The 26,788-nt window shown below is 40.8% G+C and overlaps 1 protein-coding gene across 2 annotated transcripts in view; it reads left to right on the forward strand.

Moving 5' to 3' along the window:
- The window catches only part of IGF2R (insulin like growth factor 2 receptor), a 111,925-nt gene that overhangs the window by 12,171 nt on the left and 72,966 nt on the right, over positions 1–26,788 (forward strand). For both annotated transcript variants that reach the window (XM_061624292.1, XM_061624291.1), the window contains exons 2-7: positions 6,780–6,910; positions 18,959–19,080; positions 20,379–20,477; positions 21,792–21,924; positions 24,358–24,478; positions 26,303–26,420. In XM_061624292.1, the coding sequence (XP_061480276.1) occupies positions 18,973–19,080; positions 20,379–20,477; positions 21,792–21,924; positions 24,358–24,478; positions 26,303–26,420 (579 nt within the window). In that variant the 5' untranslated portion in view covers positions 6,780–6,910; positions 18,959–18,972. The remainder of the gene's footprint in view (positions 1–6,779; positions 6,911–18,958; positions 19,081–20,378; positions 20,478–21,791; positions 21,925–24,357; positions 24,479–26,302; positions 26,421–26,788) is intronic.

Below are 26,788 nucleotides of genomic sequence, written 5' to 3' on the forward strand. Positions count from 1 at the left end.
TAGATCTTCATGTTCTTTCATAACTGCTAAATGTTGACTGCCCTGTAAAAAAATGGGTATTCTCTTTTGATATGTCCTGTGTCACTTTCTTGCCAGCGTTCTAAATATGCTTTTCCCTAGTGAACATAAGTGTGGAGTCCTTGTGACTTGTCCAACTGTTCTCTTGTCTGAGTTGGCAATGTTGAAATATTTAGAAGATGGCTTCTTAAGTGCAAGATTTGAATAATATACAAACTATATATATATAAAGTTCTAACTATTCATAATGGGTTGAGATCCAATATAGTGCAAGATGGCAGCCACTTGCATATCAGGCATTCTCCTCCTCTCTTCCCCTGTAGCTCCCCTGTGCACCACCAAAATATGTTCCAGATAGGGGAGATGAGAATCCAGAAGTCCCATTGCACAAGTAGGTGGACATTATTGGATGTCTCCCAATGCTGCTAATTATTCATAGCAATAGGTTGATCTCTTTAGCTGCAGTCAGCCATCATCTGCCAATTAAACAATGTCAAAATACAGTAAATATGATTTGACAACATTGCTAAGTAAACTAATAGGGCATCTAATACTGTAGTGAGAAACCTTTCCTAAGTCTATCACAAAGGTCCACTGAATAGAATGAAGTTGGGGTTTAACAGTCTAATTTCCCTTTCAAAAACTTGTAACTCTTTCAAAAATGAAAAAAGAAGGTAGATGGCTGGCATGGATTGCTGTCCATCACTTTGGGTGTGATCTCTCTTATAGAGATGTAAAATGTTAACACCGTAGCAGTATAGTCACAGGTTTTCTGTGGGTTCATCTGTGGTTCTGTTGTAAAGGCCTGCTGCCACAAGTGCTCTATGATGATACATAAGCCTCCTTTTGTTTTCCCTTGAATTGGCAAACCCAGTTGCTGCTGAAAGAGTCTCATGATTTGAAATCCGTTGGGCCTGATTATTGTCAGTGCACCATTTGAGTGAAGTCAAATCATACAGATTCCTATTGCGTAGTTGCCATCAGGATTGGGGTTGATGGCCTAGTGGCAAGGACCAATGTGACTTAGCCCACTGCATGGTAGTGCACCCTGGCATGGACTTTTACATTACTGCTATAATGTCTAAAGGGCATCATAGACTGAGGATGTTTTCGGGAGACTGGAGTGAGCTTCTTCCCACTTAGTAGAGGATGGATCCATAGACTGAGGGAGTATGTTGTTCAACCTTAAGGCTCCACGGTTGAATTAGGGTTGTTTCAAATGTTGCCACAACCATATGAGTGGTACAAGCTTCTTTTCTGAAGTTATTTCCCCATGTGGAAAAGGTAAAAAAACTTCTTACCTTGTACATTAGTCCAAATTTGTTTAGGTTCCATGCTAACAGCACTATGGAAGTATAGTGCCAAGGGCCCAGATTATGTGCATTTGGGCTTGTGTAGCTACCTTATACTTAGCCAAACCATTGGTCTATCTAGCTCAGTATTGTCTACACTGACTGGCAGTGGCTCTCCAGGGTTTTAGGCAGGGTACATTCTCAGCCCTACCTGGAGATGCCAGGGATTGAACACTGAAACTTCTGCATGCAGGGCAGATGTACTACTACTACTGAGCTATGACCCATTCCCAGAAAAAAGAAACAAAGCCCAGGATTTAGAACCCATTTCAGGTCCTAGGTTATAAGAGCACATTAACTGTGAATAATAATGCTATGGGCATAACTATTTTATTTAAAGCAATTTTGTCCCACAGTCCAAAAGGCTTCCAGACGGTCAGTGAAAACAGTCCTTGCCCGTGGGGGGCTCTGGCAAGGGTGCATTTTATCATTTATGATGGGTTTGCCTAAAGAGAGCCATATTTTGGGCCAAGGTGCAAAAAAAGAGATTATTAAGATAACGAAGGAGAAAGTTAAAAAGACTACTGAATTATTCTTGTTGTCATTGATTGTAACATTGATTTGAAATTCAAGACTTTGATTATTAAATTATTAATTGCTGCAAGACAGACAATTGTACAATGCTGGGAGGCTCTGGAGGAATTAGAAGTTTCTGTTTGGTGTCGAAGTATATGGAATATTGCAGATCTAGATAAAATTACATATAATCTCCATTTTTTACAAGGATGAAGCAAACCACAAGAGTTTACTGCCATATGGTGGAAGTTAATTGAATATACTACAGAAAATTAGTTACATGAACATCAATCACTGCCAGATGTATTTGGATATCTTCATGAAGTTTCATCTCTTGAAGGATGACACACATGACGAATGGCATTAGCTATTGTCAGTTGATGTATTCTCCATGTTTTTTTGTGGGGTGTAGGGAGGGATATTGTTATATTATAATATATTTGAAATATGTTGTAAAGCTTAAATAAAGATTGTTTTGGGGAAATATGGTCTCTGTTCCCTCAGGCTTACAGTCTAAAAGACACAATCCAAAAGGGATTGGGAGGGAGGATGAAAAAAGCAAACTGGGGTACCATTCCTTAGTTAAATAATTTTTGTGTTTGAAAGATTTCAAGGAGAGGAGTAAAAACTTGCTGATCTTACAGCAGAGCAGATGGAGAGTCCTTGCAGTTTCATTTCTCTCCCTCTCCTCTAACCTGATGGAATGGCTGCTAAAGATAATAGTTGAAGGAGGAGGAGCCTCTTGCAGTTGGTCTTACATTAGAGCAGATGGAGAATAACTTGTCTGTAGGTAAATGCTTTGTCTGTGCCTAGTGCAGAATTTCTAGACTTGATTCCTATTTCCATCTTCCCATGGCTTCTAGCCTTACTCTGTTACCTCTACGCTGGTTCTGATCTCCTGTGTATTTATTAATCTCTCAATGCCTATTATATAACCCCATCTAAAAGTTCTATGTACTGTGTCTGTTAAAATATTTCTAGGCTTCATTTTGGGCAAGGCCCTTGCAGTGCAATTTACCTAAAACAGCCATGTATATTTTCTATAAAATGTCATTGATATTTCAATTAAAAAATCTAAAATAACAGTCTAACTAAAACAATATACCATTTGTATATTAGCTGAAACAATTAAAAACCATTTCCAACTAACAGCACCATCTATTCTTTAAGGAAAAATAAACTGAAATAAGTGGCTTTTTAGAAGCCTGTACTGATGGGGCTATTTGCATATAGTAGAATAGTAGAATTGGAAGGGCCATCGAGTCCAACTCCCACTTGTGTGAGAGTTCCCACACCTGAGGCCTCCACTTAAAAGGCCTTGTCTTGTTTCTGGGAGGGACTTCCATAAATGTGGGCCTCAATTGGTGGGCATGAGAGACAGGATCTTTTCAGTTTAATTTATGTTAACAGGCAAGGCCTCCAAAGTTGATCTCTGAGCCTAGACAGTTTGTGGTAGTGAAAGTGCTCCTTCAGATAACCTCATTTCAAACTAGTCAGTGCTTTTGAGTTTAATATCAAAACTTTAAATTATGCCCAGAAATGTTCCAGCAACTGGAACAATACTGATGTGTGTTGTGTGCCCCACTAGCATCTGGCTGTGAAGGGGAGGAGGGGATTGTGATCAGTGTCACATTGTAAATCTGAGGACAAGACCCCACTCTTTGGGAGGTGGAGTGACTTTGATTGGCTCCCAGGGCTAACTAAAGATTGTGGGCCCCTGGCAAATCAGTTTACAGTGTAGATTTTTTTTGTAATTAATGTAATATTCACTGATTTAAAATAATAGTTTTTGTTCTGATTTTTTAAAAATACTTTCACCAGTCAATTGACCAAATTGTTTTGGGCTGGCCAAATGCTCAGCCTTGGAAGTAATACAGTTCAGACTTGGGTTGACCCCCTTGGTGAGAAGTAGCCCATGATAAATATATACAGTGTCATGAAAAAGTATTTGCCCCCTGTCTGATATTCTGCGTTGCTGCATATTTTTGGCACTGAATGTTGTCAGATCTTGAACCAAAACCTAATATTAGAGAAAAGGAAAGCTGAGTGAACAGACAACACAAAATTTTGATACTTATTTCATTTATTTATTAAAGAAAATTAAGCAACACCCAATGCCCCCATGTGAAAAAGTAATTGCCCCCTTAGACTCAAAACCTGGTTACACCACCTTTAGCAGCAATGACTGCAACCAAACACTTCCTGTAGTTCCTGATCAGTCTCTCACAGTGCTGTGGTGGACTTTTGGCCCACTGCTCCATGCGGAACTGCTTTAACTCAGTGACATTTGTGGGTTTTTGAGCATGAACTGCTCCTTCCAGGTCCTGCCACAACATCTCAATGGGGTTTAGGTCTGGACTTTGACTAGGCCATTCCAAAACTTTAAATTTCTTGTTCCCCAACCATTCTGATGTAGACTTGCTTGTGTGCTTCAGATCATTGTCTTGCTGCATGACCCAGCTGTGCTTCAGCTTCAGCTGACGGACAGATGGCCTGACATTCGCCTGTAGAATTCTCTGAGACAAAGCAGGATTCATGGTTCCTTCAATGATGGCAAGTCGCCCAGATCCTGATGCAGCAAAGCATCCCCAAACCATGACTCTGCCACCACCACGCTTGACTGTTGGTATGAGGTTCTTCATGTAGAATACAGTGTTTGGTTTTTGCAGACATAATGGAGCCCATGTTGCCCAAAATGTTCCATCTTTGACTCATCTGTCCATAGAACATTGTTCCAGAACTCTTAAGGATCATCCAGGTACTTTTTGGCAAACTCTAGACAAGCATTCATGTTTTTCTTAGTGAGCAGTCATTTCCGCCTTGCTACTGTGCCATGAATCCCATGTTTGCCCAGTGTCTTTCTGATGGTGGAGACAGAAACACTGACCTTGGCTGAGGCAAGGGAGGCCTGCAGATCTTTGGATGTTGTTCTGGGGTCCTTTGTGACTTCCTGGATGATCTTGTGCATTGCTCTTGGAGGGATTTTGGCAACACGGCCACTCCTGGGAAGATTCACTATTGTCCCAAACCTTCTCCATTTGGTCACTATGGCTCTGACTGTGGTTTGGTGGAGCCTCAGAGCCTTAGAAATGGCTTTGTAACCTTTTCCAGACTGATATGCATCAACAACTATTTTCCGGAGGTGTTCAGTAATTTCTTTTGATCGTGGCATGATGTGACTTTGGAACCTGTGTGCTGGCAACTTCAATCTGATGGCAAGGACCACAGTTAGTCAGATTTATATTGGGCAGGGCTGGCCCAAATCAGGCCTGATTGTTTACCAAGATAATCAAACTTCTGGCCCTAATAATCCCTTTCATTGGGTTGTTCATAGGGGGACAGTTACTTTTTCACATAGGGACATTGGGTGTTGCCTAACTTTCTTTAATAAATAAATGAAATAAGTATCAAAATTTTATGTTTGTTCACTCAGTTTCCCTTTTCTCTAATATTAGGTTTTGGTTCAAGATCTGACAACATTCAGTGCCAAAAAAAAGCAACAATGCAGAAAATCAGACAGGGAGCAAATACTTTTTCACTGCACTGTATGTACTTGCAACATTAAATAGTCCTTTCGTTTTGCCTGTCTTTGTGCCTTCTACATATTAAATATGTTCCAGTTGACTGACAGTCTCATGATTTGGAACTGGAAAGTGAAAGCTTTTCTCTCGGTTACAAGCATCCTGTTTTAAAAATGAATTTGGCTTTTCTGTTGGAGGTTTTAACACTTGCATAAACAGTGCCTGATCCCATGGTTGATACTCATGTGCACAGGCTCTCAGACACATGACTAAGCCATTCAAACCATTACTCCAGCTGCAGGGGACTTCCCATGGAGAAGCAGCTCCCATGACATTAGGGTACCACTGTTAAGGCCCATGAGATGCTAAGAATATTGTTAGACTGGCAGTGTTGGGAGAAATGCATATGCTTCCGAGTGAGGATATTTGTGAACAGCCGGGGGGAGGAACATGTTTACTTAATAAACAAAAATGCAAGTGTGCAATACAACTTCACTTCTCAACAACAACTTGGTTTTATGTGCTGTAAGCTGTCGAAGTATGTCTCTGGTGTTTCCACTAGGTGGGCATAGAGCAGGGGTGGGCAACCTGTGGTCTTCCAGATGTTTTTGAACTCCCAGGTCACATCAACCCCAGGCAGCATGGCCAATGATCAGGGATGATAGGAGTTTAATCCAAAAACATCTGAAGGACTACAGGTTAGCTACTACCTAGCTAACCTGTAGCTAGGTAGTATATTTATGTATAGAGTACTTAAATACTTAGAAGTTTGTCTGAAATTTGGTAGCACCAGACACTTTGTGTTGCAGAAGTATTAATCACAGCTGGAAAGTGTCCTCCTGAATGGATGAATCAATCTTCTGTGTCATTCTAGAATGAGGCTGTAGCTCAGAGGTAGAACATCTGCTTTGCATGCAAAAGGTTCCAGATTTGATCCCTGGTGTCTCTAGGTAGGGGTGGGCATACCCCCTGTTTTGAAACACTGGTGAGCTGTAGTCAGTCAGACAATACTGAGCTAGCTGGTCCAATGGCCTGACTCTGTAGAGACAGCTTATCTTCCTGAGCATTAAATGCTAATTTCACCAAGTAAAAACCATACATCTTTTGGGTTTTGTTGTGTTTTTGAGGTGACTTTTCCTGGCAATAGATGGCTTGCTTGCGTTTAGTGGCAATGAATTTTCATTTTAGTTAAACTGCTTCAAAATATAACCTTTTTTTCTTATTTAAAAGGTCTTCATTGACATTGCTGTATCTACCTGCATTGCCAATATGAATGAAAAAGTTGTTGGCTTTAAGATTCTTATGAGTAACCTAGGCTGAAATGTGTAATTGGGCAGCTCATACTAATTGTACCTTTCCCCCTCCTTTTTAGTTACACATGGGAAGCTGTTGATCCTGGTAAAGTACACTATAAAATAAACCTCTGTGGTAATGCTACAGGCTGTGGAGGATCTACTGCTGTTTGTGCATATGACATAAAAAGCAAAGCCCATTTCTCAGTAGGTGAGTCTAAAGGTTTGTTTACTTTATGGAGTTTAAAATCTGAAACCTCGCCCATCAGCGTCTCTTATTTGTGCATGTGCGAGTGTTTTCGTTCTGAAAACGTCACGTTCTTATTGGTGATCTGCCACCTTCTATTTGCTATATGTGCAACAGGCAACTTCAAGACACTTGGGGTGGAGTGTGCAAAGAGAAAAATGGCTTTAACTGTTAATGACCACTTTAAAGCTAATCTATCCCTCATTCCTGGCTTGTGTGTATGCGTAGGTTAGCATTCTAAAGTTCAGTATCGTTTTTCTAGGTGGCCTGCATTCATCCAGCAGTTTGAGGCAGAGATAACTTGATCCATACATGCTAATAATTTGTGTACATAGTATTGTACAGGAGTGGGCAACGTGTGTGAGCAATCTACACAAAGTCTTGTTCTGGGGTTGCTCTGGCCTGGGCCATCTGCTTTATGGCCTGGGTAATGCCAGGAGCCAGCTAGCTTTTCTCAGCTCTTGTGATCTAGCTTCTCCTGGAACAATCATTTAGTTAGTTCCTGTTATTCCTTCTGCAGGCCATGACCCCTTCCCAGAATGTGGTTGTGAAGAGAGGAATGTGGCAGGGCCAGCACAGTCTAGAAGCTTAATAAAATATAACCTGTGCAACAAACCCACTGGATTCCCTTAAGCAAGCAACCCTCTAGCCAAATCAATGCTGATTAATATTATTAACAAATAGTAGACTGAGAGCTGAAAATGCAAACATGCTTTTTCCTACTGTGGCTCTTGTGTAAAAGGAAGTAGGCCAAAGAGCAAGAAATTATGTGTTGACTCTTGTGTGAGAGGCATAAGATAAGCACCATGTGACTACTTAGTTCAGGGATTGCCAATGTGGTGCCCATGAGCATCAACATGCCCACCAGTATCTCCTATGGCACTCATGGAAGGTCTCAGTAAATATCTCCTCAAAAATCCACAGTGCATGAGAGACTGTTTGCTCTTCCTGCAGACTTCTGTTTGCACTGGCTCGGCCTCTGCAGAAGGAGTGAGCCTCCTGTTGGAGAAGCCTCATTCTCAAAGAGCTAGTATGGTGTTGTACCATATGAATGGGACTTTCAAAAGCAAGTGTGGGTGGAGCAGAACTGCGGCTTTTGGTTTGCACAAAGTGCCCTTCCAGTTGCTCCAGTCCAAACCTCTCACTGTACTGGTGCAGCTCGAAGGGTGGTATGGCATTGGGGCTGCTAGATTTATTAAACAAAAGGATGTTCCAGTTCTATGCAACCTTTCAGTGCTCCCTTGTTCATTGCATGATTGTTCTGACTAGGACTTGGACCTCTCCTGCTACGAACAATTTGGGGGTGTAAAATGGGCTTGTAGCCCACTTCTATTTCTTTACTTGTTTCCATAAGTAGAGTGAATATAGTCTGTCAGTATGTAAAGCTTTGAATGATAATAGGCTTTCTTTTGTTTGTTTAAAAACTTATACTTAAGTTATTTCTTTATAAAATAAACTCCAAGCAACTTGCAAAAAATACAAAACAATTAAGTGGCAATAAAGACAATTCAGATTGCTGAAATCAATTCCATACATTTAGACCCAAGAGCAGGACATAATTCAGTATTAAAAAAGAGGCAGGCAAAACCTTAACCCACACTAAAAGCTGGTGGAAACAAGGAGGTCTTAGCAGCTCTCCTGACGTTCAAAAGACAGGGAGCTAACTGACCTCTAGGGATGAAGTTCCTCCATGTGGGTGTGGCAACAGAAAAAAGCCCTGTCGCGTGGTCCAGATCACTCTGCTTCTGAAAGTGGTAGGACACATAGCCTCCAGTGCTGAATGCAGGGGGTCAGACAGGATTGCACGTGAGCAGATGGCCCTTCAAATATTGTGGTCCCAAACCAGTTGTAGTGATCTCCTCAAAAACTGAAAAGTGCCATATTGCCTTTCAGTCCTCAGACAGCACCCAAATTCCAGGAATCCTGTTGTCAAGCCTTAAGTTGTCAAGTGATTTAAACCATGCTATGGCAAGTTCTTCATTGCAGGAATTGTTGATTCCATTTATATAATGACATAAATGATGGTTTAGCCTTAATGTGGATGAGCCTGAATGAGCCCAAGCAAAGCACCTGGCTGTTTCACTCCCTCATCCTACATAGCCAGGACGAAGACTGCTTTTTACTTTTATGCTGAAAGCAGGGATCCTGGTTTAAACTCTGTGTCATAATAAGACAACTTCAAACCTTGAATTATAAAGCTGGTTTATTAAAGTATCCAGAGCTTGTTTGAAACAAGGATCACTGATTTGAACGTAATCTAAACTGAGATTCTTAGTGAGGCTGAACTCAGCAGGAGTTCTCTTTCCAGTCACGTGGACGGGGGGACAACGGGAGCCTGATGCTTTGCCCAAGCTTGTTCAGGTTTATCTGCATAGGAATAAGCTATGGGCTAGCATTACATGCAAATACTGCTCTTGAGTTCTTTTTGCTTCTGTTTCTTCAGCTTCAAAAAGCTCCTGAAGGCTTTCTTTCCCAGCTCATGTAGGACCCTTTTCTCAATAGGCCAGGCAAATCAGATGCTGCTACTAATATGAACTTGGCTACTTTTCCATGGTTACTATTCCCACTTGCCGTGCTACTGTTGCCCTTTTAAACTCAATATTCTCCATCCCTTATGTTTGCTTTGTGCTGCAATGGGGTGAAGGCAAGGTTAGAAGAGGTTATAAAATGACATTAGAGAGTGTTTTCTAGTGGTCGGGTGGTGGATTCTGCCTTTCCACTTCCTTGTACACCTTGGGTCCAATATCCTGTCTGGCTTTTCTATTGGCACAGTCTTGATTAAGCTGTTAAAACTTCTGCAAATAGTGGGCAGAGTTGATTGCAATTTATGTGTATGCAGTTTTATGGATCATCTGCTGACCATATGCTTGCAGAATTTGGTTTTCTAGGCTAAAGATTTTTTTTAATTGCAGTAATGCTGTCTCCACCCAGAGAATTGACACGTTTCTGCCTTGGCAAAATTTTATGTATGAAGCTGGTCAATTCTTTTTTTAAGTGTGACAAAGGGATATTGCGTTGTGTTTTGTCCCATATGGACTCTGAGATGCTTGGTGGCAGACTTGGGAAAGTGTTTATATCTAAAATGGATGGCTGAAGCCAAATTTTCAAAGTGCTTTCTACCTACATTGTGCCTGGATATAATGAGCTGTCTTGGGCATTCTTCCTAGGTTCTTATGCTCCTAGAGGAGGCAGTTATGGCCACCAAGTTGGAGGGCTTTGAAAGAGGATTCGATAAATTCATGGAGGATAACAGTATCAGCGGCTACTAGCCATGGTGGCTGTGCTATGTTCTGCCTCCACAGTCAGAGGCAGTATGCTTCTGAATACCTTTTGTTGGAAACTGCAGGAGGGGAGAATGTTCTTGCGCTCAGGTCCTGCTTGCGGGCTTCCCACAACCATCAGGTTGGCCACTGTGAGGATGCTGGACTTGATGGGCCGCTGGCCTGATCCAGCAGGTGTTTTTTCTGTCCTCCTATTCTTAAGACCACTTCTGCATCAAGCTTTTCTTCAGGGAACCCTTTCCACATTGACTCCTTTGCTGTAGAAGATTCTGGGCTGCATGTTTTTGCATGTGCAGCCAGTTTATAGTGGGTCGCTGTAGTCCCAATCAGCAGAAAGTTAATCTTGGATCTTTGGTGCAGAGCTGGTGCCTTCCAGATGCTGTTGGCCTCCAGCTCCCATTGGCTTCAGTCAGCATGGCCAGTGGTCAGGCATGATGGTTGAGGGCCACATATTTCCCGCCCTTGCTCTAGATAAAGATGAAAAAGTTCCAGAAAGCCTGAAGTTATGGGTAAAATGCTTCTTCCTCTCTTCCCTGGGAAGAACCATTCCAAGTGTGCCCATCCGCCATCTTCTGCTTGTACTGCACAAGATTTCTCCTGCATATTCCCACTTGCCCCCCAAAATCAGCTTTGGAGGGTTGGGTCAGGAGGCTGCAGGAGATTATATGTTCTGTTGTGTGAGCAGAAGTCTATTCGGACAAGATTGGATTTTAACCATAATTTTGCAAAACTTGAAATCCATGCAATTCGTTATAACACAGAATGCTTAGGTGTGGCAAACGTTAAATGTAGCCTAAAATTTGTACTGTTGGGTATGTTTATGAAGCTTAAAAGTATTGTTAAGGGACTTGGGAGTGAGATGGATGATTTCTGTGAATCCCCTTGCTAGCCTCTGATTTGGGATCTGCAGAGGAAGAAACCTGCTCCACCAGTTTTCTTTGCATAAGCTAATAGTTTAGCCAAGTTAGCCTGTGAGTTCATGAACCATGAGTTCATGGTTTATTGAATGGTCAATCTACATATACAAAGGGATGTGGCCAGGAGAGATCCTGTGGCTGTTGGAACTCTTTTCTACTTCCCCTTCGTGAAGCTAAGGAGAGGTGTGTTTTTTAGTCTGTCCTCGAGAAGCTGGGAACTGGGGACATGCAGAGAGGCTTGCTCCCTGCATGATGGCTTCAGGATGCCTCCTATAAGCTGGATGGAAAAGGAAGATCTATGGGACTGCTAATGCTTTGAACCCCTCCATCTTAAGCTAACGCTGTGAATGTGTGCAAATGAACCACATATCATAAAGACACCATAGTCTCTGCTGGCCTTCTTTCCTAGGAAACCAAACCCTGGACAAGCGCAGGGACCCCTGAAAGTCTCACAGCGCTCGGAGATTGGGGTGGCGCACAACAGTATAAATCCCCAAGTTTGTTCAAATAGTTTCTATTACACTGGTCAACACTAATTTTATTGCCAATGATGTTATGATCGATTTTAGGGTAACTTTGTGTTGCTGATTCCGAATATGGCATCGGTTTTGCTAGATTGGCTCTAATTTTTGAGATAATGGATGTCCCCATTGAAAAACATAACAAATTCAAAAAATTTAATGGTCAGGCATAGCCCACCCACAAATGACATGGAAACTGTCCCAAATCATACAAAAATAAACACATGAAGAACAAAGTAAGCTGATTCAGATAATCACAATTAATGCATAGAAAAACGCTGTGTGTACGATTTTCTTTTATGTGGGGTATCAGGACAATCATGTTGGAGGCTCCAGCAGTAGTCTGCCATCATGTGTCTGTCCCATCTGCCGTGATACCTTTCCTCCATCACCTTTATATCCTGATGTAACCTCTCCCCTTGTTCCTCACTAAAATCACCAAGATTAACTGGAAATCTGTCTAAGTGGCTATGGAGATAGTGTACCTTTATGCTCATATTAGTACCCAAATGTTTAAAGTTAGCAAGCATGTTTTGCACCAATTCTTCATAATTGTCTGCTTTGTGGTTACCCAAGAAGCTCTTGACAACTGAGACATAACTGCACCAGGCAGAAGCTTCAACATCATTCATAAATTTAGTGAAATTCAAATCATTGATGAGTTTACGAATTTTAGGACCATCAAAGATTCTTGCTTTTAGTTTTCCCATAGTCAGTCCAAGGAACGATCTACAAATGTATTTGAAGCAATCACCATCTTTGTCCAAGGCCTTAACAAATTGCTTCATCAGTCCAAGCTTGATATGGAGTGGTGGGAGAATGATTTTTTCTCTGTCAACCAATGGCTTGTTAATGATGTTCGTTTCACCTACAGTCATGTGTTCCCTTGAAGGCCATGTCACTTTTTTCCAATGATCTCGCTTTGCCCTACTATCCCACAAGCAGATGAAACAAGGGTACTTTGTGTATCCACTTTGCTGCCCAAGCAAGAAGTTCACCATCTTTAGATCAACACAAATAGACCACTGGTGCTCATGATAGCAGAGCTTCTGCAAGACCATTTTGATGTTTTCATATTCTTCTTTAAGTTTTGTTGAGTGAGCAATTGGAAGAGATGCATAGCGGTTACCATTGTGCAATAAAACACATTTCAAGCTTCTGGTGGAGCTGTCTATAAAACGCCGCCAATCTTCTGGTCGATATTTCGATAGTCCCATTTGGAGAAGAAGTCCAGGAATGTTATTTGCAGTATACAAGTTCTTCATCTTGGCTGAAGTATGGAAGAAGTCCCTCCTCTCTTGTCCGATAAGCTGTTATGTTAGCTTCCGGCTGTAGACAGTTCTTTTCCATTAGCCTGGATGCTAAAAGTTCAGATGCTTGCTTTGACAGACTGAGGTCTCGTATCAGATCATTGAGTTCTTTTTGGGAGAACTGCTCAGGTGTTGAAAAGCTTTCTTCATGTCCACTTCCAGGGCTACCACCTGTGCTACACTCCACGTCCAGCATTTCTTCAACATCTGACAATGGAAGGTCAGGCAGTGAGGTAAACACTGGTATGGGAACGTCTTCGCTGTGTGGCACAGGTCGCCTTGCTGAGTCCAAATCAGGATACTCCCACTTATGTTTCTTGTAGCGATTGAAGCCTTTCACATTCACAACACAAAAATAACAATCATCGTGATGGTTTTGCGGCTCTCTCCACACCATAGGCACACCAAAGTTTAAACGTTTCCTTTCTCCATTTTCCCACTGTCATAGGCACTCTACACAGGTTTTGCAAACCTTATGGGGAGCCCAAGACTTATCTTGATCTCCAAGCTTCACTCCAAAATAAGCAAGATATGCTTGTTTTACAAAGTCAGTGATGTTTTTTCTTTGTTTTTGCAGAGTGTATTCGCCAGCCACAAATGTAGCAGAATGCATTAGGATTGTTTAAGCAGCCTCTTCGTGACGAACTCATATTCCTCTTCAAAAAAAAAAGTATCAATATGATATTATATGCAATGGATAAACTTCCAAAACAATGTTCAAGAGTAAAAAGACAGACCAAACCCTGCTGCATATGTCAGCAGCTACAGGTCGTGTTGGTGTACAATCGTCATTTGAGGGGTATCCATTATCTCAAAAACTAGAGCCAATTCGGCAAAACTAATGTCATTTTTGGATTTAGCACCCCCAAAATACCCTAAAGTCATTCAAACATCCTTGGCAACTAAAAAAAATTTTTTTTTGTTGGGCTGTGTTGTTGTTGTTGTTATTATTATTATTATTATTATTAGTCACTTTCCTTGCAAAAGCTTCTTAAAATAACAATAAAACACTATAACCAAGTATAACTAACAAACCAATAAACCTTATAAGCACATCTGGTTTTGGTATTCAAGTTGCAGACTGTTTCTCAGATAAGGAAAGAGAAACTGCTTTGAAGCAACTATACTCTGATGATTGGTCTGGGTAAATTAGCTTCAGCACTAGCCGTGCTGCTTATCTCTGGCCCTGAGATATAGTAGTGTAGAGCCTTAGGAGCTGCAGATCAGCTGGAATGGAGAGCTGTGAGCCTGAACCCAATGTACAACAGCAGGAAAAAGCAAACCTCAGACTTATTAGCTGGTTGCTTGCTTAATGCTGCATGTGTGCCTGGTGGAGACTGTAGGCTACAGCAACTGCTGACCATGCGCAAGGAACACCTTATGTTTTCATTTTCTGGACTCAGCCTCTGGTAATGCAAAGACCCTAAATGTGGGTAGAGCAGACTGCTGTACCTTATAAAGACTCGAGGCTATTACTGTGCTGAAAACGCAGCCTGTTATAATGTTTAGTAGGAAAGCTTGTAATTCATAACTACTTGTGGTATTCATCATGCTTGGAATATACTTAGCTTTTCAAATTGTGTAGTCTTTTTTCTTTAAGTCTTACAACTACCCTGCAATGAAAGTTAGATCTGAAAGACAGTGACCATTATCCAGTGAACGTCAAGGTTGAAAAGGGGGCTCAGTCAGTGTCTCCCTGGGCCTAGTCTGGCTCTCTGTAACTTGTACAGGACACTGGGTTGTGTCCCATTGTCCTTGCATCATAGGACTTCCCCTGAACTCTGCTTCAAAGGGTTGGGGTACTCTGCGGAGCAGATTTCCAGAAGACAGAGGGAGTGGCAGAAGACAGAGAGGATTTCTGTTGTAGCTGAAGTTGAGTGTCATGCATTGGTTCTAATGTGAAATTTGTGGAGATCCCTCTGTGGGGAGTTTTGTCACACCACCCTCTGTTAACCTGTTTTTAAAAAGACATTGAAAACTTCTGTGATGCCTCTTAGGAACAACATCTGCTGGTTTTTATGTTTTGTTCTTGGTATAGTTCTAACTGGTTTTACTGGTTGCTGTTTGTGTGGGCTGCCCTTAGAGATGGGGGAGAAATTTGATTCATTTTGCATTTAAAGCTAAATCTATGAAATCCACACTTAGAGAACCAAAACACACCCATCCTTCAAAATTCCCACTTATCCAAATCTTGGAATGCAGTTGTCTAACAAAACAATGGTTACAGAAATGCATATTGTGCATAAAAATGAATACCTTAGTGAAAATAACGAACAAAAATGCATTATAGTAAGATAGATTATTTGCACAAGCGTGCTCATTAGTTGACGCTTCATACAAAAATGTGTTAGGAGAGATTTGCACTAAAATGCTGAAGATTTCTTGAGGACTTTTAAAAAAAAAGTTTGCAAATTGCCGGAGAACTGAATTTAACACTGGAAAAATGAGAAAGGGAGAGAATCGCAATTGACACATCCCTAGCTGCCCTGGAAGGGTTTGTTTGCACACACACAGAGAGAGAGAGAAATAGTTAAAACAAACACTTCTTGTTGACATTATTCATATTTTAAATTCTACAGTTCATGACCTTCATCCAACGCTCTAGCCTGATTCGCATGTAATGCTAAGCCAAACCATAGCTAAGGGTGCGCACACACGCATGCAGGTACCAGTATTCATGAGTTCCATACATAAATGACCTATTGTCTTTCAAAAGGGCAAATAGTTTTCTCTAGAGTTTTCTATACTTGCAAAAGCAGGCTTTATTTCATTGGTCCAATTTGCATGTAATACTAAGCCAAACCATGACCAAGCATGCATGTGTGAGCATGTGGGTGCTATCAGAATTGCAGCTGCCTTGCTCTTTCCCTAGACCTGCTGCTGCTACCGCACTATCCAGACGTAAGCCAGGTTTTGGCTTATGGTTGTGTCTGAACTTGGGCTCGTGGCTTATCTTCCCCAGGCAAACCATAAGCAGTCAGCCAAGAAAAAAACGTGGCTATAGCTTTTGACTTATCCAAGCAAGACAAAGCATAATTGGTCTCTGTGTGAGAATTGGCTGCTTGCTTTCCTTTGGGGAGAAAGAAAATGACTTTTGGCAGTTATATAAGAAATGGGACTAATAGAAACGAGTGGCTTTCGAACTGTGTTCTGGGAATCCTGGTGTTTCCTAGAAGTTTTATTGGTAAGATGAACAGGCATGATTTTCTGCTGCAGACGTGTGAAGCCTTTCTGTAGATGGAAAAGTCTGAAAACTGCTGGCATAGGGAGGAGAAGGTTGCGTTCAAAACTCAGGCCATCTATGAACATGGTACAGGTTTTAGAGACACCTCTATTTTGTTGTTGGTGTCCACAACTTGATTGAAAAGTAAATGAGTGGCACACCACCTCCAGGATGGCTGTAAGGGAAACAAAACCTAGAGCTTCCATGAGCGGAACTCCATTCCATGTTGTAGGAAGGGGAATGGTGATTTTCTCTGACTCCTCCCCCCCTCCCCCCCTCCCCTCTGAAAAGCTGCTCTGGAGGGCTAGGGGATCCTCCAGAACAGTGTGGAAAGTAGGAGAGAGGTGCAGGGGAAAGAAGCAATCAGCAAAAATGACCTCTCCTCTCACTTGGTCCAGTGGGAGCATTTGCTGTATTCCAGTCACTTCTTTAAACAAAAGGAGTCCTTCTATCCCTGGAACAACAGGACTCGATCCAACCCATTTACACACACTCTCTCACTTACCTACACACGTGTGTGCATGCGTGCGCACACACTCAACTGTAATGACAGCTGGGAGTGAAGTCATTTGTTGCATCTTTTCACTGTTTAAGCAAATAAACGTTTAATACAATTTCATGGCTATAATCATGCAGAGTATATTTCTGGATGATTTCAAGGGCTTTTCTTGGCAACTGTGATAGATGTATAGGCTTCTTAGTTTTTAATGTAAGCTGAGTTCTGGAACCAGTATTTTGTTCTTAGGGATGGGGAATGCCACTATCCTTCGTAGCCACAGACAGTCTTCATCTCTTGTCACTGACGGCAGAAGAATGAAAAGAGTTATTTTGCTTTTAAGCAGTGCCATTGTTTAGAGAATTCCTAATACTACTGGCAAAGCCAGCCAAAAATTGAATGTGTTCACTCTTACTGAGAGGGCAAAAGTCCAAGCTGCGGCAGTGATGCTAGCAATATCCTGCTTAGGCACCAGTATCGTCATTGGCTCTGGACAAAGCTTCCAGTCCCATTAGAATGAAAATGTTAAGGTTTTTTTTTTAAAAGGGTGGGGAAGGAAACTTCATTGAAGTGACTTGTTTTCGAGTATCTCAGGTGGTGGATGTGCTCTGGCATGGGGGGATGAGACAACCAGACTGTCATAGGGCAGAGGAGCAATCATCCCTCGCATGTACCTTTGTTAAAACCATGATGCAATTAAAAATTGGGGTGCTACCGACAGAAAATGTGTTCCTAGTGTCATGGAATACATGACCACATTGACTGAGGACTGTGTCCCTAGACATGCTTGGGGAAGAAATGGACTTCATTTTTTCGTGGGGGGCTCACTAGACAGATAGACATCTTATTTAGCCAGACCTTTGATTCATAAAAGGAATTGTAAATGGCTCTCAAATTGGTTCTAACGTGTTTTTTATGGGTGGTTTTACATGCCTTGTTATTTTTTTCTTCTATTGCTGTTTTTTATGTTCTATTTTATTGTATTTGTAGTATTAGTTGGCTTGAGCACCCTTTGGTGGAAAAATGAGAGAGATCATCATCACTGTTTATTTGTATGCCGCCTTTCCATAACAATTTATGCACAAGGCAGCTCACAACATGAACAGAAAAAAAGTTACACAACTCACTGTAAGAAATAAATTCAAATGGTCAATAAGTTAACAAAAACATCATAAAAAACATACTATAAATTTACATCCTTATAATTCCTAATAAAATCCAACAAGAAAATACAGAAGCATAATCCCAGTAACAGCAAAACAAAAAGCCAACCATCAGAAATTGTTTTTTTACCCAAACAGAAGCTCCTAAACAACACCCCACAGTCAAGGTGGTTTCTGGCATCTTTGGCAATGAATAGTTCATGCTTCCTGTTCTGGTTCCTACTTTGGTGATGCTGTTCTGTTTCAAATTGCAGGTGGAGGCTTGTATGACTGGATGCTCTTCCGTATAAAAAGATTTCTGAACTCTAGAAAGCTGAAACAGAGATGGCCACAGGTTTTACCCGACGCCTTCTGAGGGGTGTTCTTGTTTACCTCTCATTCTGAATGGCCTAGATCTAAACATGTCTTGCTTCAATGGGGAAAGGCCCTTATGGATGTAGAAAGCAGCCCTGCAGAATTCTTCCAATTTGCCCGTCTCCCTGCCAGCCCCTCATACCTCATCCCAGACCCTTTGCCAAAGTTCCTCACTCCTCAGAAGCAGCTTTGCAGGGGTTGCAGAGGGCTGTTGTAAGGGGAGGAGCCAGAAGAGCCCAGGTGCACAAGGGTGAAGTTCTGTTTGCTGTGCTTTGGATCTAACTTGGCCTAAAGGCTGGGGGAAAGATCAGAGAAATTAGAAGCGTGTTAATGGGACTTTAAAATAAGTCTTTTTGTGGTCAATATTGTGCTGTCCATGCCTAATCCAAAAGAATTTTTTGACCAAGGTGTTATGTTGTCTCAAAACATATAGCTCAATCTTGACATGTGAAATAAATCAAGGCAAAATGGTTTTACTTTGCTTTCTGTAAGTGAAAATGAGTTTAGCTTCATTATGCCATGTACTAAACTTCTGAAACCTTGGCATCTGTCATCCAGTTTAGAGAAGGTTTCTTTCAAAAGACCTCTTTCAAAATAGAAAGAAAGAAAACAATTGTGAATTGTTAAACTGGATTAACGAAGGCTTAGACAGACTGGCAAAAACAATTTGCTAATGTGTCTAAGCCCCCATTAATTCAGTTATCTAAAAGGCAGGGGGGTAAATACGTTAACTTTTTTTTTGTTTAGGGGACTCCTCGCTGATGAGAAGCTCTAAACTGTTCTTGGAGTTCAACACTACGCAGTCTTGTTCACAAGGCACTGAGCACAGATCACAAAGCAACATCAATTTCTATTGTGGGAAGACTCTGGTTAGTATGCCATTATTGCCAAGTACATTTCTCATTTTAAAAATATATGCAAGGGCCCTAATATGACTGCAGTAGATCTTCAGTCATGACCCATTCTTATAGAATTCTATCAGTTTTAATGTTAGAATGCAGCCTTCAATGGTATATGGGTTGTGCTACTCTATTATCCCATACTGAAATTTTCCTGAATGTTCCACTTTTAAAAAAACCAATCTGCATTAGAACATGGAACATAACAAATACAATGGTATCATTGTTAAATACCACAATCAATATGCAAATACAAACATGTTGAGAAGTACACAAATTTTTAGAGTATTTTAAAGAGTTAAATCAGAGAAATAAAGGGGATGAATTGACATTATCATGACATCTGTTACTCTTAACTTATAGACCAGGGGTGGTATTCAGTACTAGTGCTACTCAGAGTAGACCCATTGACGTTATTATTTATTAGATTTATATCCTGCTCTTCCTGCCAGTAGGAGCTCAGGGTGGTAATAGATATTACTAACTACTAAGATATTACTACTCTGAGTAGGACTTAGCTGAATGTAACCTCAAGTGCGGGGAACTTTTAGTCCTCCAGATTTTGCTGAACTACAACTTCCATAATCCTTAGCCATTGGTCATGCTTGCTGGGCCGGATGGGAAATGTAGTTCAGCAACATCTGGAAGGCCGAAGGTTCCACACACCTATTAGATTCTTCCCGCTATAAGTCTGTATATTGTGATGTTTCTTGGTTCTTTTAGAGGGCATAGTTAAGTTTAGAAGGCTACTGCCCAAACACAAAGCAAAAGTTCCCATTTTTCATCTAACAGTAACTGTACAATTGATTTTAAGCATGTACCCTGGTTGGCTAATCATATTTTGTTACAGTCATACTCTTTTTCTCAGCCAAAATTGATTGACTTCTGGATCAGCTTAAAACTATGATCTGTACAAAAGTTGGCATATTGGGGTATGTTTTTCATGTGCAATCAGTAAATACAAGTATGACAGTTTAAATATTTGAGAACTTAATACATGTTCTCACATACTTTAATTGTCATATTCTCCTAAGTACCTTCGTTCATGGGTACACATGTATGCACTTCCACATTCCAGTTTTATGTATCTGGGATAAAGTAGTCTCTTGGCTACAAAAGGTCATTTAGCAATAAATTGCCTGCTAGAATGTTTTTGTTCTAGCTTTTCGTGATTGGTTTCTGTTAGCTGTTAGAATGATTAAGCTTTCTGTTTTTGGTTTTGTAATGTCAAGCAGCGCATTTTTTATTTTGCCACTTTTCCTAATTAGGGTTCCCCAGAATTTGTGACTTCAACTGACTGTGTGCACTACTTTGAGTGGAAGACATTTGTTGCATGCAAGAAGGACTTGTTCAAACCAACAAAAGAGGTAACACAGATTCTAGGCAAAAATGTAATGCTCTACATTGTAATCCTGTGCATCTTGACTCTGAACTTCGTGGGATTTACTTCAATGGGGCTTGCACCCTCATAAATTGGCAGGACTGCAGCCTCAGTTTCCTATTGTCTGGATCCTTGAATAGGCAAAAGATGATATACCAATTAGTGCTGTTGACTACAATTTATTTTCTCGTTCCTAGTGGTATGGGTTTAATTAAAGCATTAAGTATAACTGTTCCTAGTTAACAATCCACTAGTTTTGGGGGGCAATTCTAAAGGTACTCACTACTTTCACCAAGCTTTAAGTATGAGGCCTCCCTGCCTCATCAACAGGGGTAAGTAAATTTGGGAGGGGGGGCAGTTGGTGGTGGCAAGATTTTCCGGACTCCATTGTGCTTCCATTGCTGTCATTGGGAATATGAGTGAAATGGAGCTTTTCTTAAACTGATTAAAATGAGCCAAATTAATTTGTTTTGTGAGGCAGGAACATTATGAATAAGCCTGAGGAGAGGGTGGCTAATTGGTTAATATAGCTCTCTTCTTATTTTGTCATCATCTCTCTTCATTTTCTGCCTATATTCCTTCCATTGCTTGTTACAGATTCAAGTGCTGAAGAAACTAGTATTTTGTGTTTGGGGTAAAACAGCAAGGGGAATGAGGAACTTTATACAAAACAGCCATCCGTGTATGGAGAATATTTTAAAAGTGCAGTTTTGACTTGGAGTGAACCATTGCTCTATATTCCCTGCCCCTTTCTTTCCTGTCGTACAGGACTGTTGCATGCATGCCTTTGCTGCTGCCCTCTGCTTGCTTGTCTGTAGGCGCAAAAGCAGGTGGCAACTGCAGGGAGGAGGAGCTGCCATCTAAATGGAGAAGCCAGGTCAAGACCTGGTGGTAGTGGACACAGTAGTCACTTTCTCTAGTTGAATAAATGATAATGGCAGTAAGAAGCAGCCAGAGAGGGCTCCAGGCTGTGGTGGGCCCTTCCAGGACACTGGAACCTTGAGTGTGCCATTCATATACTTCTAAACATTGTGCTCCCAACCTGACTCTAGCTGTGAGCAATAACCAGTAGCCTGGACTGAGTGTACATTCTCATTGGCACCAAGGAACATGCCCAGCCATGTTAGTAGGACTGATGCAATATATGCATCAGCTGTGCATGTTGAAGCACAATTCTTCCATGAGCAGATATCCAATGGGAGTGCCTATACCTGTTTGGAAAATGGGATTGTTTCCTGAAGGTCTCTGAAAAGGTGTGATATTGTCTCCGCTGTATGTCACTAGTATACTTGCATTTTAGGTGCCCTGCTATATATTTGATGAAGACTTGAAGAAACGTGACTTGAACCCACTGATTAAGGCTTCTGGAGGATACTTGGTAGAGGACTCTGATGATGATGATGAACTGTACATCAACATCTGTAGAGATATTGGTACGAGCCTTGGCATACATTGTGTGTTCAATATACCATAGTTCAGCCTGATTTCTGTTCTTAAACTGATTCACATTTGTGTTTCCCCTCTAACTTGAAATGAGCCTCCTCGAGAACAGTGTGATGCATATTGTTTTGAAACAGGTTGAAGCATACTTTATTTCTTTTTCCTGAGGTAAAAGGATATCCAGACATAGTATTTGTTTAGAGCCCCAATCACATGTGCTTCCTTTCTTCTTCTCCCCACCTTGTGTATCATCTTCTGCCCCAAATAACACAGTAATGTTGTCTGTCTCCTCTGCCTTTACATTCCCTCCTTGTCATGCTTCTTCGTGCTGGTTCTTCATCTACTTTCTGGCTTCTTGTAAAAGGTTTCAGTTGTGCTGCATTGAGGCTTCTAGCCTTTGTGAGCAGAAGATGACAGTTGGGGTATTTGAGGGTTCTGGTCTGTAGTGGGTCACCAGGCAGTTTAGTGATTAGCTAATGAAGTTAACATTTTGCCATTTCACCAACCAGTTTGAAGTTTCTCAAAAAAGGAGCCAGATTTGGCCAAGATTATTCTATTGGGAATAGATCTGGAAGCAACCATCATAGCATACTTACAAATTATTTTTATATTAAGTAGTTGCAGTATATGGTGATTCTCTGGTCCATTAAAATATTGTCTTAGTTGATCCATCATTTAACTGTTTTACTTGATCTTGTCTTCCCTGAAATGAACTGTTCCTTTAACATTTTAGACTTGTTTGGGGGGATATGTATTCCAATGGGCTATTGCTTTGATTCTGTAGATGGAAAAAGTGAGATGCTGCTTTTTTTCTTAAAGAAATTTAGTATTAAGAAAAGAGAATCCAACAGGTAACACAGTTACAGTTGCATTTTCAAATATATACATGACTTGGATTTTTTTTTACTTAGTATGAGTTTTCATTTTTTTAAAAAAACAAAACCCAAATCCATCTGAAGATTGTTTTTTCTTAATTTTGCATAACTAGCTGATTTTTCTATTGCAGCTACATCCCAAAATCTAAGCAGCTTGTTTACATTGGGCACATTCATATCCTGCTCTTCTTGCTGTACAGATCTTTGCAACCTGAGTTGAATAAGAGCATGATCGTCCTTTTTAACAGAATCTTGAATACATTTGAACAATAAAACCTAGGCGCATTGGGAGAAGTGCATTGCCTGTGCCCAGTATCTTTTTATTTTGTGGGCCTTCTTGTCATGTACAAATAGTTAGTATTACACCCTTTCTAACATAAAGACATTAAGATGTGATTCATGAAGAACAAATTCCCTGTGTTCAAGCATTCTTAAACATAATCCTATACACTTCCTAATTCTCTGTTCCATCACTCTGTCTACATCACATATTGCTCTACAATTAAAATAGATTAGGATTGTTATGTTATAAATATGTTGGAACATAGGGAGCTGCCTTGTATGAAGTTAGACCATTGGTCATCTAGTTCAGTATTGCCGACACAGACTGGCAGCAGCTTTTCAGGGTTTCAGGTAGGAGTCTTTCCCAGCCCTACTTGGAGATGCTGGATATTTGAACCTGGAACCTTTAGCATAAAAAGCAGATGCTTGGCCACTGAATTATAGCCCTTCCCTGATTGCCTCTTGTTCCTGCTTTTTATAGGATCTGCTGTTCAAATGCTTTCAGTTTTTGAAGTTTTTTTCTTGACATTTTCCCCATCACATAATGTCTAACCTGAAAAAGTGGAAATAAAAGGTCATATTTGACTCTGCTCGTCTTCTGATATTAACTGATAATAGATCAGTAATTAAATCGATCAGTCCACCTTCCTGGGACCCATTTTGCCTAAGTTGCCAATAATAGCTTGTGAGGTTTTGAAAACAATGCCATATAGGGGTTAGAGTTGAGATTTGCCTAAACCTTTTCCAAACCTTTGTTGCTGGGTTAATATTAGTTTGTAAAGCTGTCCCCTCTTCTGACAATAAGAGAGAACTTGAGGGCAAACTAAAAGACTGTTCACATTCTCTGAAGTATTGACTCCCAAGAGCCATTCAGCCAGGAACTGTTGCTGACATGCACAGTATGCGCTGATATTTGGTAAATCTAATTTTCTTGGCTCTGGGCCTCTTGAACAGCGTACATTTTTCTAATTGTAAATTATTTTCTTCAATTGTACAAATGTCAAGATAGCTCTTGCCTGTTCCTCCAGCTTAGTGGGTATTATATATAAAGATATTTTTTTATTTCTATAGCTCTGATTTTCAACCTGGCCCAGCTGTCAGCTCCTCTCATTTATTTTTATGAAAAAAGTGGTCAGAATTAAGTTTACCTCTAAAGATTTGAATGGAAGCCTCTTTAACCTAATTAACCCTTATGAAGCCTTGCCTAGGGTCTTATTTCTCATATAAATCTAAAATATAATAGAGGAATATCTGACATTGTGTTAACAGGAAAGTCCTCTACTCAAGTCACGAATTGTCCAGAGGGCAGTGCAGCGTGCCTGTTGAAGAATGGTCATGCATTTGACCTAGGGGATCCTAAAGAACAACTCAAACAGCTTGATAAAAACAGGTATGTCTTCTGGTATTTTAAAGCAGGGATGGGGAAACTGTGCTGCCTCCCTCCACCAAGTTATTGTAGTCCAACTCCCATCAGCCCTATCCAGCATGGCCAGCAGTCGGGAATGATGGGAATTGTAGTCAGCACCATTTGGAGGGCCAGAGGTTCCTCATCCCTGCTTTAAAGGGACTAGCATTTGAATACTAGTCATAGTAAATGACGCTAAAAGTAACTAATTGTCAAGTTCAGCGTACAGTTTAGCACAGAAATTATTCTGCTGCTATTGGGAATACTGGTGGCTTGAGAATGCCATTTAAACATGTACTTTAATTCCAAAGACATGGATAAAGAATCTAGCCCATGATTGTTTCTGGGGCACAGTTAAAAATCATCACAAGAGAATTACCTAGAAACTATTTAATATTTAAAATTTATTATTGGCAAATATTTATACCCTGCTTTTCACTTCCACAAAGGAGTTGCATAAAGTGTACTACAAATATAGCCACAAACATAAAAGCAACAGTGATCTAACTATTAAATTACAAACTGCCAAATTCAACAGCAGCAAAAAGCAAGAACACAAAGAGAATAGCACTTGCATTCAGTTCAGTTCTGTTAGCAGCAACTGAATCAACTGCTTGTGTGAAAAGGAATGTCTTGAGTTGCTGGTGGATCACACGAGGAACCTAACCTTTTGGGCTAGGGCATTCTGCATCTGGGGCATCACCACAGAGAGTCCTCCCACCAACCTTGCCTTAGGAAGGCAATGGCATAACACCAGCTGAACTGAAGGGATGGACAGATTCACATGAAGTGGTCTTTTATGTAGCTTAATCCCAAGATGTTTAGGGCTTTCTAGGCAATAACCAGCACCTTGCATTGCAATCGGAAATGGCTTGCAGCCACATTCACAATAGACATTTATTCCACTTTAAACAGTCATGGCTTCCCCCAAAGAATCCTGGGAAATGTAGCTTGTGAAGGGTGCTGAGAGTTGTTAGAAGACCCCTATTCCTCTGAGAGAGCTACAGTTCTCATTCTCTGGGAAGAGAAAATGACTGTTAAACCACTCTGTGAAATTGTAGCTCTGTGAGGAGAATAGGAGTCTCCTAAACAACTCTCAGCACACTCCATTAACTACACTTCCCAGGATTTTTGGGGGGAAGCCATGGCTATTTAAAGTAGAATAATAGTGGAATAAATGTATGGTGTGAATGTGACCTGGGAGCCAGTGCAGATGACAGAATAGAGGAGTTGCCTGATACTAACACTCTGCGCCAGTCAGGTTTTTAGTGGCAGCATTCTGCACCAATTGAAGTTTCCAAGGGCAGCTCCACATGAAGCATGTTACAGTAGTCCATTCAAAATGTAACTAATATATGTAGGACCATGGCCAGTCTGACTGTAACTTAACAGGAATGGGTGCAACTGGTACACAGCTGAAGCTTGTGCCTTCTAGTTAAGAAGAAGACAGCGGCTAAGACAACCATCAACATACTTTTTGTCTTGTATTATAGCTCTGCTGAATTTCATTGGTTTTATGGCTGCTGTTTTTGTGCTTTTTATCTGTTTGGGGTTTTAATGTTTATTAGGAATTCTATTCAGAAGGGCAATCTAAATCATTCATTGGCTCCATTAGGATCAATTACATTCTTAGTTCTAACATGCTTTTCTTGCGGTAGATTAGCATCAAACTAATATAATACTGACCACTAAACAAGGAATATAAGGTGGCTATATTCAGTTCCACTCTTGCTATTTCTGCATGTCTTGCACAGTATCTTGAACTACTTTAATGTTGTATTTTATGAGGCTTTGTCCTTGTTTTTCCAGGCTTTCAGTGAGATATGAAAGAAAATTTAGCAATGAAAAAGAGAGGCCTGATTTCTGTGGGGGCCATGATCCAGCGGTGACTATTACTTTTGTGTGTCCCGAGGGAAGGAGAAGAGAGGTAATTGTGGTATCTGGTTGTCAGTGTTGAATCCTAGTGCTTGATGACAGATAAAGTTCTGAAAATAGTTTAAGCCAAGGCTGGATGGCAGCCTATCTGGGATGATGTAGTAGGGGATTTCCTTTATTAGCAAAAGGTTAGGTTAGATTGCTTTTGAGGTAGCTTCCAAATCAGTGATACTGTATCTGTATGCTGGGTAGGGCTGAAGGGAGTCGGGAAACCTTTGGGGCACCATAGGGCACAGTGGCCTCATTTAAACCATGATCTAAGTGAAAGGTTAATCTGTGAGCATATGAACTTGAGAAACAGTGGCTTGTTCTGAGCAACAGTTAGCTGAAACAATATGGGATATCATCCTGTGGACACTC

This window comes from Rhineura floridana, chromosome 4 (genome assembly GCF_030035675.1).
Source record: "Rhineura floridana isolate rRhiFlo1 chromosome 4, rRhiFlo1.hap2, whole genome shotgun sequence".
In the NCBI taxonomy this organism is placed as follows: Eukaryota; Metazoa; Chordata; class Lepidosauria; order Squamata; family Rhineuridae; genus Rhineura; species Rhineura floridana.